The 17180-nt window shown below is 30.4% G+C and overlaps 1 protein-coding gene across 3 annotated transcripts in view; it reads right to left on the minus strand.

The window, feature by feature from the left end:
• The window catches only part of LOC132715604 (kielin/chordin-like protein), a 32333-nt gene extending 23711 nt beyond the window's left edge, over positions 1 to 8622 (minus strand). For all 3 annotated transcript variants that reach the window (XM_060698623.1, XM_060698621.1, XM_060698620.1), the window contains exons 1-13: positions 8406 to 8622; positions 5832 to 5945; positions 4863 to 5003; positions 4358 to 4471; positions 4023 to 4136; positions 3419 to 3571; positions 2955 to 3068; positions 2507 to 2653; positions 2146 to 2259; positions 1205 to 1360; positions 770 to 883; positions 437 to 586; positions 28 to 144 (exon numbers count right to left, since the gene is read on the minus strand). In XM_060698623.1, coding sequence (XP_060554606.1) covers positions 28 to 144; positions 437 to 586; positions 770 to 883; positions 1205 to 1360; positions 2146 to 2259; positions 2507 to 2653; positions 2955 to 3068; positions 3419 to 3571; positions 4023 to 4136; positions 4358 to 4471; positions 4863 to 5003; positions 5832 to 5945; positions 8406 to 8571 — 1714 coding nt within the window. In that variant the 5' untranslated portion in view covers positions 8572 to 8622. The remainder of the gene's footprint in view (positions 1 to 27; positions 145 to 436; positions 587 to 769; positions 884 to 1204; positions 1361 to 2145; positions 2260 to 2506; positions 2654 to 2954; positions 3069 to 3418; positions 3572 to 4022; positions 4137 to 4357; positions 4472 to 4862; positions 5004 to 5831; positions 5946 to 8405) is intronic.
• Between the last annotated feature and the right edge of the window lie 8558 nt (positions 8623 to 17180).

Genomic DNA, 17180 nt, shown 5'->3' on the forward strand with positions numbered 1-17180 from the left:
ATAATAAGGCAATATTAAACAACTTACGACAAGCCATAAGGGTACAGCCAGCATTACCATCGTAACAGTTACACGTGTTGCAATCATCTTTGAAACTTTCACCATCTTGATACGTTTTCCCTTTATGAACACATGGTTTTCCTCCTGTACATGTTCCAATGTGTTTAAATTAATTGAACAAAATAAATAAAACTGTATTCCCTCTATTATTTTAACTGTACCATGTCGAGAACTAGATCATAACTAGAATGTAACTCAGATTGGTGTATGCTAGTCTTTAAAAGATTTTAAAAACATTTATAATTACATCTGTACATCCATCATGCATAGTCCGTAACGCTGTAATATAATCCAATGTAATTGGAAATAAGCAAGAATAATCAATGGTAAAGATACATGACTGCAAGGAGCAGCAGGGTTAATAATCATCACTTACCTCCGCCTATTGCTGTCATACAAACTCGACCACATCCATTGCTGCAACATTTTTCACCATAACGGCAATCATTATCAGCAAAACATTCGTCTAGACAAATACCAGTAGTATTACCACCGACGGGCGTCGGGCAAGTACCTGGTCTGTCAGCTGCAGATGTAAGGATGTATGGAAAGCAATATGACAAAGCAAAACATTTCGACGTCATGACACGTATTTTTAAAAATTTCACATGACTACAATAATAATATCTCCATACATTATTTAAATGGTGACATATTGTGAAATTATTGATCATTATTCTTGTATTCTATGAAAATAAACTCAACTTACGACAAGCCATAAGGGTACAGGCAGCAATACCATCGTTACAATTACACGTGTTGCATTCATCTTTGAAACTTTCACCATCTTGATATGTTTTTCCCTTATGATCACATGGTCTTCCTAAATCACAGAAAAGTAACAAAGATGATATAATAGTACATTAGATTACCAAGTTTACTCATTTTCAAGTACACGTCGATATATTTTAATACTGCTTTGTGAATTGTCAATGAAATTAAAATTGAAAACGAATTGAAAAATATATATATTCAATACACTTATAAACGAAAGTTGTAATTTACAGAGAGATACATGAAACATACATGAAACATATGATCATATACAATAATGAATACCTAATTAAAAACCATTTAATCATTAATAAACTGCCTAAGTTATTTAGTAACAAATATCACAATTAATATTTGAAGAAAAACTCACCACCGCCACCTCCACCTATCGGTACTTTACAAGATTTGCAGTTACCAATGCTACAACACTTTTCATCTCCAAGACAATCATAGTCTGAGGTACAGTCGTCAACACAAATATCAACAATACCCCCTATTACCTGCGGGCATGTTCCCGGTTTGTCAGCTAAACAATTTATGTAAAGTGAAGAGTGTACTACATTTTATAATATTTTATGTTTATTCATGTCACAATCATTCTGTTGATGTATACAATTAACAACAACTTAATTTTGATACATCATTTGCGCCAGAATCTTAAATATACATGTATATAATGCTCAAAATTAATATTGGATTTTTTTTGAAAGTTGGTACACTGTCTGTTTGAAAATATAAAATCAACATGGTTCGACTTCAAACAAAGTAAATATGTTGTGTTTCAAAATCTTCACACTATATAGGAGGTCACAATATGAGTAAAAATGTCATTAAAAACTGGCAGTTATTTTAAGGAAGGACCAACTTTACTAGACGTACGCTTTCCATACATAGTTTGTACATTCTTTTATTCAAATTAGACATAATCAGTAAGGATTTTATAGAGTTCGATAAATTTCTGCGATAAAACCATTGTACTTTAAGATGAGCATAGTATATCTTTAAATAGGAAACATTAATGATAATATTAGAACTTCACTTAGAACTAGATTTCGCTTTTGTAATTAAATGTTGATATTTTCTATGTGCTCGTATGGCTAATTTGTAATGATTTCCTTTGATTATATTCTTACTGAAACGTTTATTGTAATTCTAATTGGTTTGAATATAATCATATTGCAAATGAACAGTAGACAGTAGAAAGGTCCTGAAGACCATAACATTAAAGGTGAGCCCACTAATTACTGCTAGTGTTCCAGAGTTAATTAAACACCAAAAAGCCAATTTAGATAAATGTTTCATGATACTTACGACACGCTTTCAATGTACATGATTTAATTCCATTTATACAGGTGCAAGTGTTACAGCTTATGTTAAAGCTTTCGCCATCATTATATGTTACGCCATTATGTATACATGACATACCTTCAAGAAATTATTGATATGATTTATCATTTATTGTATATTGATCTATTTCAAAAATGTTCTTTCTATAAAACATTTGAGCGTCTCACTTATATAAGCATTAGATAATCATATAGAGTTTTATACCTTTAGTAAAACTGAAAATTGTATCAGTTAGAATAGATACAATTATTCGGAAAATAATAATAAATCTTGACTGATTTTTGTTTGTTTGTTTCAAATAAATAATTTAATTTAAACCTATTACCCCCGCTAATTGGTGTCGTGCAGGCCCGGCCACAACCATTGCTACAACATTTTTGACCAGCAGCACACGTGTAGTCAGAGGTACATTCTACTATACAAATCATGCCAACACTATCACTAATCTGCGGACAGGTGCCTGGTCGTCCAGCTATAAATAATAATTCATAACAATCTACCCGGAACACACAAAACGAGTATAATTCATTTAGTATTGAAGTTTACTTAATATATTTTTTAAACTTTTGATGAAAAAAATTAAATATGTTTTACTGTAATATCAGCTTTTTTTAACATTTGTCTTTACAATGAATTTTATTTATATTACTGCAGGAACATAGATATATAAATACATGTACAATGTTCCTGTTTATACTGATATAATGTTATGCATGTGTTTTGTTTATGTAGAAATAAAAGGCATGAGTTATTCAGTTAATAATTATACTTACGGCACGCCATTAAAGTACATGCTGCATTTCCATTGTTGCAAACACAACTATTGCAGTCATCTTTGAAGGTTTCGCCATCTTTATATGTTACTCCATTGTGTTGACATGTTTTTCCTTTAAACAAGCAGTTCAGAGGAAGTAGAATAATCAATATTTTAAAAGGACCGTCCAGGACATAAGAAAATGATACTGACAATATAAAATTATCATATCAGCAATGTCCGATCCAATAATCCCTACACTGACTCTTACTGACAAAAATAATGTATTGGAAAAGTAGATGGTGCACAAGTTCATTTTATGTATAGACATTGCAAATTATTTATATATTTATAATTACCTGCATACATGTAGATATATAAAACCAGTTTCAACAAAATTATTTCGTATACAACCAAATTCACCAAATTAAATCAAATTAAGCAGAAACACGTTTCTTTTTTGAATATTTAACTAGAACTCACCATCACCTCCGCCGATAGGTTTGGTGCAGATCCGGCCACATCCACTATTGCAACATTTTTCACCAACCGGACAATTATAGTCAGATGTACATTCATCTATACAAATACTGCCTACTGCACTACCAATCTTTGAGCAAGAACCTGGTCTTCCGGCTGGAAATTCAATAATGTCATATTGTATTCATAATAATTAATAAAATTTATTCTTATTTTCCTTTAAAAACACAAGTTATAACATGTTCACTATTTGAATATGATAATCATTTTTTTCTTAGTTTTTGTGACTTGATTTGACGAAATACAATGTCTGAAGTTCAATTATAATCTGTTACGTTTCTAAAATATTTTAAGATTATTATATTTTAAAGTAAAAGCAACGATAGAAATATTCAACGTAATAAAAATAGGCATTCAGTTGTTTGTTTTCTGTCATTTTGTGGGACAATTTTGTCAATATGTTGCAATATTTGAGGAACCCAACAATGTTGATGGCGCATCAATCGCGTATTTATCACTATAGAACTTGCATATATGAAAATAGTTATAAAAATGTTATCGTGTTTACTTTAATTTTCCAACAAATGGTATAAATGAAAGAACTTACGACATGCCATTAATGTACATATAGACTGCCCGTTACTACACATACAAGTGTTACATTCATTCATGTAACTTTCACCGTCACGATACGTAACTCCATTGTGAACACATGTCTTTACTGCAAAAAAGTCAGGTTCCATTGATTAGTTATTATTTACATCCGTTTTAATCTATAAACAGGATTTAAAGTGTGTGTGGGAGGGAGGCAGAGTGCTTTTTATCAATCAGTTTATCTTAATTTCGGACTCATTTTTTAATATCAATAGTACTGTATCAAGCATACCCTGATAACTAGATGTAGAGAACTTAATAAATGTATATTGTCAATCTGTAACTTACGACATGCCATTCTTGTACACGCAACGTTACCGTCATTACAAACACATGTATTGCAGTCATCTCTAAAACTTTCACCGTCCCTATAGGTCCCACCAAGGTATCTGCATCGTTTACCTTGAAAATGATAAGAAGACCAAGTAATAAAATTTACGTCCCTGTTTTACTGGCTGTAATTCGTTTCGATAAAAAGTGTTAACTTAATTGGAAATGGTTATATTTGAATTGCTTTATTAAAAAGAATAAAAAGTAACTTTCAACATTTCTTGACGTATTTGTATTATTGTTACTATTACGTTCGGGTTGTAATGACAGTATGCAAAAATAAAGCTGAAAATTAATGACAATATTGATATCATTGCTTAGAATAATAATTCTTATTTGAATATCAAATAGCAATGTAAGTTGTATGATTACATAAAAATGTCATTGAGATATTGATAATAAGATAGGCAGATATATGATTATAAGATTTATTGCCAAGGCTCTTAATTTGTATTAAGCAAACCTCGTATGGGTCTTTGACATGTATGTCCGCATCCATTACTGCAGCATTTCTGCCTGCGTGGACAGCTGTCATCGTTTGTACATCTCTCCACACATATCCCCATACCATCCGGGCGAGGACACCGTCCAGGTTTACTTCCAGCTTAATAAATTTATAAAGCAAAGCTAAGTTTAAAAGCGATTTTAAAACATTCCTTATCGAAAACAATATCGGTGGAATATAAAATATGATACGGAAATCCGTTTTCTTATTTCTTGGACAGTACAAATTTCATTTCATTAATTCAGTTTTTCCCCTAAAAGGCAATATTAATCTCCCGTTTTAAATACATGCTACAAACACAAAGTTCTTAATTTGCTTTTATAACAACCAAGATTATTTAAAATCTTGAATAACAAATTCAAATATTATGTGTGTATTAACTTAAAATGTATGTACTGCAAAATTACGAAGCTATACAAGCAACATTTTTCATCTTTTTTATCATCAAGCACTCTATATTTTAAAAGTTTAAAAGCAGTAAAATGGACGTAAACTTCAACGTCACGTTAATTAACTGACAATATTATGTGACGAGAGCCAAACAGTCCGGAATATATAGCTGCTAGTAACCGTGACTATTTCTTTAACATTGCTATCTTAAAGTATAAACGTTTCATTACGTTGTTTAATTTTTTCAATGCTACCTGAAACTATACATTATGTTTTTATAGAGATTATCATATACTTTTAATTTATTGAGATTGCAAACTACTTTTGACTTGTTTAATGAAGTGGGTATAAACATAAACTGAAATATAAAACATGTATATCACGCATTTACTTTTGACAAATTCATTTTTGTTGTTGTTGTTGTTGTTGTTGTTGTTTTTCACGAATAGCTTTATTTAGTTTACATTATTGATGCTGGGGATTGGTGCCAGAACATTTTCCGCGTCATATTTATGTGTGTGCATATATCAAACTTACTACATGCCATTTCTGTACAAGCTACATTGCCATTGTTACATATACACGTGTTGCATTCCTGTTTGAATTTCTCACCATCTCTTAACGTTCTACCTTGATACGTACATGATCTTCCTAAAACAATGATAAAAAACTAATTATAGTAAGAAATTCAACCTTGTTAAAAGAATAAATCATACACGGTAGATAGTTTTATTTAAATAACAAAGGGAAACAATTATACTAGAACAACTGTTGGGGGGAGGACAAGGTGACTTATGATGTATGATAATGAATGTGTCTTTTTGAATATTAGCAAAGCTGGTGAATATATTGTGTTAAGCATTTTGTAACAGTTTCATTACCATGTACACAAGTATGTAAAATTCAGTAGATATACTAGCTCATCCTTGACTAAAATATTTCAATGACATAAATTTATTGAAATCTATAAAATTCTTACTGAATATGTCTTATTTGAATAAACTCTGCATGGGAGCTGCATTTCCACTTTCAGGTCAAGTAAAGTTGGTCTTTTCTTAAGATAAGTCATGTTTTTTTTAAATGACAGCATATAGTGATATTGTGACAACATATAGGGTGAAGCATTTTAAACATAACATATATACTTTGTGTGAAGTCAGAACATGTATTTTTGTATTACAAAGAAATTGTGTAGCAATTATCAATATTTTCTAATATCAGACTTGAGCATAGTATACCTTTAAGAATACCGTGTTGAGGACCAATTTTAACAGGAAATTTGAAAGGACAGAGAGCTTAGCAAGCTAGGCAATATCGAACATCCGATCAAGGAGAAACAGCTATAGGGCACATATACAAACAAGAGTAATGTAGAGTTTGGTCGTGAACAGCAAATTCATTTGCCAGTTAAATAAGACATGAATGTTTTAAACTCTACCAAGAGCATTTTCTTAACAATGTACTGACTTACCGTTGCTACCTAAAGTATATGAAAAAATTAAATAGCCTTTATCTTAGTCTCTGATAGGGTTTAACTTAATGCCATGGTTGTGCATTGATTTTTTTACTGCATTTTTGCGATTAAATCGTCCACTTTTAAGTCCTCAACCAAAGGCGAAACACAAAACCTGGTATCTCATTCTGTTGGCATTAGATAATTTCAAATATTTGAATAAATTATTACTGTATTACAGCATTTCTATAATACAATAAAGATTATGATACAATATTATAAATAAAGGGATAATTTTAAATTTATATTTAGTCTTTAACATTTTTGTCGAATGAGAATTTTAAAAAGTGTGACTGTCGATTTCCCACATTTTTTTTTCATTTATCAATCATTTCAATTTAACATCGCGTTGGGTAAACCGCGCGTGCATACGAGAAACTTAAGAAGGACAATCAGCCAGTCTGGTAATTAAATTTTATATCTTATTATATCATCCTGCTGCCGTTAAAATAGCGAACACAGTCGTTTATACCGCTTAAAATCAACCTTTTCAGCGCTCAACTATTTAATGGCATACTGTCGTATAATGCGACGTCTATTTGTCAGCACATATTTTGTTTGTATTGTGATAATAATCTTAAGAAATGTGAATTTTCATTTTTTTCTTTGTTGTTATAAATGAAATGAGTTGATGTGGTTTTATATGGCATTAGGTTTAGCTGAACAAACAATTTAAGTAACGTGGCGAAAAAGCCCAAATACCACTTGGCGTGAATCAGCAACCATGCAAAACGTCATTTCATCATAATTATACAATGTATCAGTATAGTTTGATATTATTTTCTTGAATTGAGTTTAACCATATTTTTTTCGAAAAAAAAATACATTACCGAAAACCGATATAATTTGTTCACAAACGTAAAGATTATAAATGGTCATATTAAATGCGAGTTATAAAATTCAAGAAATAAACAAATATATGATGACTAATGCAGAAAAAATGCAACTAATAAGAGTATATTAGAATGAAGTTCGGGATTCGTTAACCCATCCAGCGATTTAAGCGCGATAAAACGATGCTATCGCGAGGTGAAAACAATAATTATGGCAGTATATCACAAATGAACACTGACATAAAATCAAGATCCCTTCCCTAACATGTTTTAACTCATAAATGTTATGCAAAAAAGAGTTATTTTATATAAAATATATATATTTTAATTATTGCATTTTTTCATACGGTCTACAAACGGCACATTATCCATAAGTATTTCAAATATTGATTAAAACAATAGAAATGTACCATTTCGATATTGTTTAAGCATTGCTTGACAACATAAATGTTGATAAAGTTCAGTTTGAGGCGATTTAGTCTAAACATTTATATGACGAATAATAATAATTTGTTCTAGAACATTTTTTATTATTTTTGTTAAATTAATATATGTAATATCAGATCATTAATCTCACATTTGCCAACGACATCTATATATATTTATTTCGTAGTTTGTTATGTTTGATACTGAATACTATCGAGGTAATTATTTTTGCATTAAAGTCACTTTAAATAGTCATACATTTTGTCAATTTTTGCAGATGAAACATCGTTGTCTTTCATGTTTTTTGTTCAAATGTTGTAACGTTACATTATAGTTTACCTGGACCAGGACAGCCGGGGCAACACTCCCCTTCTTGAAGATAGGCGTCTGGACAATCTGGGGGATAACATTGGATGCCGTCACAGTGGGCAGGTCTTTCTGATTGCTGTCCATTTATTACGGAAACACAAATACACAAATATAAAAGGTAAACATTTAATTCCATTTTAATTATTTCAATTTAAAAGCAATAAAGTCACTCCTTGATAACATTTGTAAATAAGGGCAATCACTACATACAGTATTCTTTTTATAGTTTACTAATTAGGCTGGGCAATCTTCATTTGTTTTTCATCGGTTGTCACAACTGGGCCGTGTAACATTTTTATGTTAACTAGGGCAATTAAAAATAAATATTCAAGAAGAAGCTTATAATACGTATAAAATTTTAATATAAGCGGTTTTGTGTCGGTTATGAACATTTTTAACAATTCACACCACAGTTGATGTCTTAATCATGCTTAGCCTATTTTTTTCAGTGTTTTTTTCTGCTGTTAATTATGATATATTTATGTACAGCTTACGTTAAGATAGTCTGATCAATCACACCAAGAGCATATAATATAATATATAATATAAACAATAAACTAACGTGGTTTTTATGGTAGCAAATTTGAGATCATCCATGATAGCCAGTGACACTTATTTTGTTTATATTTATATAATTGATAATTATTCGTAAACAAAAGCGTTCATCATTATGACGTATTTGACTACAAAATGTTGTGTTATATTATGTTTTGTTGTGCTTTGTTCTTAAGCAATTGCTGTTATGATTGGTTAAATTATATCATTACGTCATTCTGTTTGTTTCCATTTAGTTCTATAACAATTTAATTTGAGATGTTAAAGTGTCATATACATCATAACATGTACTATTTCGTACCACATGCATGACTATGTGTCTACAATAAAGTACAATTATTGTAATTATTGTGGTCTAAGTTTCAACAAAAAAGAGCACTTTTTTATAAACGAGTAATAATATGCTTGACATCATACATTTTTGCATCTTAACATTATAAATGTATAAGAATAAAACATTTGTACATATTGTTGTTTATCATAACTAGAAAAGGGAGAGCTCCTTTTGAAAAACAAAATTAAAAAAGGTAAAAATTGCAGCCTTGGTTTGATTGAATTTTCCATAAGAGACTATGAAAGGTGCAATATATCTCATGCCCATTAGAACCGGCTTAAACAGAATTCAATTTTCAACACTAAACATACTGGAATCAATTATCCCATAGGACTAAAACTATAAAGACAATAAGTATATTATTACATTTTACAGCTACCATGCATCATATCTAGAAAAAAGGAGATTCGTCTGTGTACAATTGCAGGCAGACTAGGTTTATAGAGTCATGAGAGATATATCAGGTGCAATGAACATGAATCTAAAACAAAAAAAAAGAAAATAGACAAAAGAATTTTCAAGGAACGACCAATTTCTATTTTTAGTGTGACTGTCCGACGAAAGAAAAGCGGCGGGATGTATTGTGTAACAATGGTGAAAGATATATGTAAGAAGATAGATGCATGAAGAAACTCTTAAAGTAAATAATTTAAATTTTTTCATAAATGAATAATGAACAACTGAAGCAGTTGGTATATACGAATAATATTCGAAAAATGCACGAAGAAACACTTGAAGAAAATATGTAAAATACAAGTATATGTAAAAATGCACATAGAAACACTGGAGGAAGATGGTGTAAAAAATCAAACAACTCCATGAAGAAATACTTCTAGCAGATGATTTAAAATATATGCACAAATACATGAAGAATAATTAAAGTAGATGATTGAAATTTTTACACAAATGCCTGAATAGCAATTGAATGAGATTATGTAAAATATATGCACATATACATTAAAAACAATTGACTTACAAAATTAAGATGGTTTTATAATACATGCACACAAGTATAAATAACAATTGAAGTAAACTGTGTAAGATAGCAATTGAAAGATTGCTAATATATATGCACACATACATAAAGATCAAGTGAAGTTGGTGATTAAAAATATTTCCACTAATACATGAAGAACAATTTAAGTAGATGATGTTCACATAAAGTCATCACTAGACATGAAGAAACACTTGTACTAGGTAGTGTAAAAATAAGCACAATTGCAAAAAAAACCCCAAAAACTCTTGAGGTAAATGTTGTAAAATATATGCACAAAACTTGAAGAACACTTGAGGCAGATGGTATTAAATATGTTCGTACAAATGAAGAGCACTTGAAGAAGGTGGTGTAAAATGTATGCACATATATGCATGAAAAACATTTTAAGTTTATGGTGTAAACTATATTCATAAGTGCAAAATAGATGATTTAAAATATATACACAAAAGAAAATTAAGCAACAGATTGTACAATATACACACAGAGACATTAACGAACATATACACACACAAAGGCATTAAGGAAAATATAAACACAAAGACATTTAGAAACATATACACGCAAAGGCATTAAGGAAAATATACACAAAAAGGTATGAAAGAACATATTTACACAAAGGCATTAAGGAAAATATACACACAAAGGTATGAAGGAACATATTTACACAAAGGCATTAAGGAACATATACACTAAAAGGCGTTAAGGAACATATACACACAAAGGCGTTAAGGAACATATACACACAAAGACATTAAGGAACATATAAACACAAAGGCATTTAGAAACATATACACGCAAAGGCATTAAGGAAAATATAAACACAAAGGTATTAAGGAACATATTTACACAAAGGCTTTAAGAAACATATTCACACAAAGGCATTAAGAAACATATACACACAAAGGCGTTAAGGAACATATACACACAAAGGCGTTAAGGAACAAATACACACAAATGCGTTAAGGAACATATACACACAAAGACATTAGCAAACATATAAACACAAAGGCATTTAGAAACATATACACGCAAATGCATTAAGGAAAATATACAAACAAAGGCATTAAGGAACATATACACACAAAGGCGTTAAGGAACATATACACACAAAGGCGTTTAGGAACATATACACACAAAGGCGTTAAGGAACATATACACACAAAGGCATTAAGGAACATATACACACAAAGGCGTTAAGGAACAGATACACACAAAGGCGTTAAGGAACATATACACACAAAGGCATTAAGGAACATATACCCACAAAGGCATTAAGGCACATATACACACAAAGGCATTAAGGAACAGATACACACAAAGGCGTTAATGAACATATAAACAAAGACGTTTAGGAACATATACACACAAAGACATTAAGGAACATATACACACAAAGGCGTTAAGGAACATATACACACAAAGGCGTTAAGGAATATATACACACAAAGACATTAAGGAACATATACACACAAAGGCGTTAAGGAACATATACACACAAAGGTGTTAAGGAACATATACACACAAAGGCGTTAAGGAACAAATACACACAAAGACATTAAGGAACATATACTCAAAAAGGCGTTAAGTAACATATACACACAAAGGCGTTAAGGAACATATACACACAAAGACAATAAGGAACATATACACACAAAGACATTAAGGAACATATACACACAAAAACATTAAGGAACATAAACACACAAAGGCGTTAAGGAAAATATAAACACAAAGGCATTTAGAAACAAATACACGCAAAGGCATTAAGGAAAATATACAATTGGTTTAAATTTTTATTTCCAATGTATTTGAGATTTAATACAGTAACGAGACAGGCAGCTAGCACTCGAAATTTTCTGGTTACCTGTTGAATCTCGAGCTATCGATTATGAAGTTCAAAACTTTTAAACTGACTTTAACATAAAAGTTTTTTTTCTTTTAAAAGATGAATTTGCGTTTCAATATAACCTTTTAAAAATATACCTTCAAAGACTGAAATGCGCGAGTCATCACGCCAAACAATGACTTAATAATGATAAATGTATTACGATGCGACATATTTCATCTTCTTTTTTATTTCTGTCCAAAATTCGTTCATTTTTGTTAATATGCGTGTTATTTGCTTAAAATTTGTTGCGCATTATTTGGCTTTTTATTTTTGTTGTACAAACTGCCATGCAAAGATATTCCCATGCTTATGACTATTATTATACTCGAATCATTTGATAAAAAGATTATAAATAGATAAAAAAATACAGCACAGTCCCTGTTTTAAGACGTTTGTAGTTTTAGTTTGATAATGTTTGTATATTTATACCGATAAACTGCTTGTACATATTACTTGAAACACAGTCTTCTACAAAAACATTGAAATCAGTGGCAAGGGTTCATGGTGCAGTGCAGTTTATGTTCTTATAGTGTTTGGACAGGAGCTTCATTAAACTTAGCATACATGGTACTAGTGTAATGAATATGTTATAGGCCTTGTATAGATATGTCTTATCTAAGATGTATTAATGAGTTGTAATAATGGATTGTTTGTTAAACAAACCACACATAGTATATATCACTCGACTGTCTTAATTATATAAAGCAAAGGAAGGCGACACAGTCAAGAATATATGCATTTTATGTCGAGTATATGTTGATTAATCAATTTCTGTACACAATTAAATCGTCCGAAATAACACTTCCAATACTAAAAAAATGTGGGGGTTTGTTTTTTCTAAGATGGTATAAATTTTCAAAAGTGAAAATAGTGAAGTAAGAAGAGAGATGGGTTAAAATTTAAAATGTATATTTTTCGATCGCCCGAACTTAAATGTATAACGTTCGTGACGCACGTGTCCTCACTTAATTACTAAAATGTTTTGTTTACAGTAACTTTTATATAATTGTCATTTGTATGCTTGCAAAAGGTATGAATGCTACAATTTCTTAATCATAAAAAATTATACATCCAATTTTGTTCTGTAATTGACATAATCTTCTTTTTTATTTTTTATGAGTAAAACTAAAACTCACTTAACATTTCTTTAACATCTCTGTGTTGATTTCTATGTGGCTATAATGATAATAATAAGAAGGCTAGAAATATTGTTTAAACATAAGATATGTATACATGTATACAGTAAACAATGGATCAATTTATTGTTAATAGCTTTTTGTTACACACTTGTTAATAGTTTAAAATTTATTGGATACATAATACTAAACTAGTATCAGATGGACACACAATTTCGTCATTATGCATATACATTTAAATTTCACATTATTGATAACATTGTACAAATATAGTTAACAATATTTTAAGCCAAGTCATTATTTCAATACTTGGTCCTTTAAAATAGATGCTATGTAATGTTTAACCCTTTCCCCCATAAGCATATTGTGAAAAATTGCCGTTTTCACTGAAAAGCCTCCTGTTCCAAGTTCAAACTGCTGTGAAACTATGAAAAATGCTTCAATACTAATCAAACTTGGTACAAATGTTGACTTGACCATTGCCTTTGTAACAACATGCTCAGTCTTAAATTTCCTGTTACCATGACAACGAGGGGACATCTCAAAATTGCCAACAATCACTAATTTGCCTCGATTTCTTCCATCAAAATTTATTAAAGTGCTGCAACTTCTCAAGGGATTGAGATAGAGTCAAAGGCTTTTGAGCCTTGGTTGCGCGTTACATTATGATCGACCTGGGGTCATTTTTAGCCTCTCACAAGTCCAAAATTCTCTTGGCGATGAGGCGGACTCCGCCCCCCCTTCAAACCCCCCTAACAGAAGGGGGTATATCCCCCTTCTGGCAACCCCCTGATGTATCTTTTGGATGGGGAGCGGCGCCAAAAAAGTGCTAATTTTTTTTAGCAACATTTCTCAAACGAAAACATGTGTTTGGGCCCAAATAGGACATTTTTTCACTTTTTGAGGCCTAAAAAAGGGGGGGGGGGGGTCGAAAGTGCGTTGTTTCGCGTATATATGGGGTAAAGGGTTAAAGTAATGTATAGATAAATTTGTCTCTTATATTTCTGTATAGAAAGGCCAACGTATTATATAATGTTTTATACTACAGTTTTATATCATGTTGTTCGTATGAAGAGACATAATTTGACTTGACTTGACTTGTATACCTGTATACTTTAAAAATAAAAATATACATTAAAATCAGAAATCCTGTTCCACACAATAAAAAATGTGCGTATACACTTTAAATGTAAGCGATGTTACTCTGATACTCTTATTTAAGTTATTTATCCGATTGACTCTCGCAATATTTTGACCTATTAAAACTGTAAATGTTCTTGTGTAGCCGACTGGAGTTTTTTTAGTGTTTCGATAGTCTACTTAATTAAAACCCCAAAACAAAAAGAAAATCAAAGTGGCTGACAATGTTTTTAGAACAAGCTAGAATATGTTTAGTTAAAATGATGCATTGAGGAGAGTTCGTATTCTTAACAAGTTTAAACTTTTATAACCAGAGTTGATTGTGCTATGTGGATCATCAAGCTCTTGCAAGGGGCTTATACATTCAATATTTTTGTGACATAAGCTTGCTAAGATGATAAAACATATCATCAATGACAAACCTTTAGATGAATAAACATATCATCAATGACAAACCTTTAGATGTATGGCCAAATATATCACACACGTGTCATATAATCGATCTGCTACCTTTGCGGTTGAAACAACATCATTTCGAACGATATGCTTATCTTACTAATAAAGAAATGTTCTAATGTTTTACCCTTTATGTACAGTCTGTAAAACAAAAAATATGTCTCAAGGTTGTCATTTATCGTTTTCTAATTGAGGCTGTAGTTTATTAGGTGCACGCTCTTGCCGCTTATCTGTCAGAAAGATAGATATCTGCTAAAATAAATATGCGGTTAACAAAGGTTTTAAAATTAACTGTTTAAATTTATAATATGTTAGGTTTTTATGACATTTAATGTCATGAATGAAATTTGCATTCTGATCAACAAACAATTAGCAAATGTTTATCATATTCTTTTCATCTTTAAGAGTAACCGCGCGAAAAATAACATCCATAATATTAAAAAAAAAATCATAAAAAATTTACTTGTTTTATTCAGAATGTAATCAGTCAATGGTTGAATTTTAAACTATTTAAAATTATAAACACATCTTCACCTCAAGAGAAACAAAGACATTGTTTAGAAATATGCAAGTGTATGAAAAACTAAGATAAAGGTATATGGTTGCATTTCTTTTAAACCCTTAATCTTGTGGATTAAAACATGATTAGCATTTGCCGCCAATAGTAAATAATAGAAAAACATTTAAGTCTACATATTACCTAATTATATGTAACCTCTCAGCAAACAAGCATATTAACACCACTAAAATGTCTGTAACAAGTAATAAAATATTAAAAAAATCAAGGAGACTTAATGTGACATATATAACATATTCATTCATATAATTAAACTTCTAGTATGTTAAATATATGTCAAAATGTCGTTTTCACATGAACTATTTCGACACTGTTTGTGAGTATATGTATAAATCAACATGTTATGTATAAAAAAATCTGGTCGATGGGCTTCTGTCCGAATACCAAATTTTATAGTGTTTTAAATCTGATAAAATAATTATGTGCTTCACACTTATGTTTCCTTAAATTTGGGATAACAAGTCTTTTCCTGCATAAATGCTGAACAGAATAGGGTCATGTATTTTTATCATGGGGATTTTTAGCACATTGTACATCCATAGTCAGCACGACAGCAACAATGGAGATCTATAGGATCAACAGTGGCAGATTTTGATAATGAATTGATTTAAAAAGAGTAAATAATATTATTCAGGCAAAAGTAACATTATATGTAAAAACTGGCAATTTAGTTTTCGTAAGCACGCCTTAAAATAAAATATAATGGAGCATTAAAATTGCTGATCATTGCATAATTTGTCTTGTCTAAGTCGTTCTCTGATAAAGATGTTAAAAATCCATGTCATTGTTTTTGTGGGTGTTAGAAACGCTACATTATATAGAAATGCTGGCCAAAGTAGAAGAAATGGTATTAAATTGAAAAAGGCATAAGATGTTGACAAGCATCATAATGTAAAGTATTTGTGTCGCCATATCATACGTCTGTAGAAGCTAAATTCAGATGTGGGAAATAAGAATAAAACATGATACTTGTAGTAAGACTTGTCACATTTGAATGTGAAACAAATATGTATGATTGTCATGCAATGCATAATTATGAACACATCAAATAAGCTATGTTAGAAGAAGAATATTATCTTATGTTAGGCTTTGTGAAATTATCTGATGAAGACAAACTTATATTTATACTCCCAAACAATGAAACTCAAACCCTATTAAAATATTATTTAACTTGCTTTTTCTCTTATTAAGGTGACAACAGACACTTTCCGTGGTACTCACATAAATGTCATTTAAACCAACTTATTTTAGAAATAATTGTTATTTATTTAATCTTTGTGCATTTAATGTCGTTGATCATCATAAAAAATAACATATTTGAAAAAAAATGCCTTTGTAAATAGTTGATTTTTAATAAAAATCCTAAAATTTTAAATCGTCATATCAAAGTCATTTTTTATTTTTTGTCATCAAACTTTTGGAAAATAAACATACTTATAATATCTGGGGAACCGTGTCTCAAATTTTTTCTATCTTTTCTCAAAAAAATATTACGTAACGTCAAACATTTTATGCGACTTTTTTTCACCATACATATTACGTAATTAAAGATAATTAAGTCGCTGATTGAGCAAACAAAAATCCCTGACACGGTTCCCTCAGTAAATGAATTCCCTTTCATGTGCTTTAAACCGCATGTTAATTGCTTGATTATTAAAAAAA

Source organism: Ruditapes philippinarum, unplaced genomic scaffold (genome assembly GCF_026571515.1).
Source record: "Ruditapes philippinarum isolate M1 unplaced genomic scaffold, ASM2657151v2 ctg1115_1_1_1_1, whole genome shotgun sequence".
NCBI classification, from domain to species: Eukaryota; Metazoa; Mollusca; class Bivalvia; order Venerida; family Veneridae; genus Ruditapes; species Ruditapes philippinarum.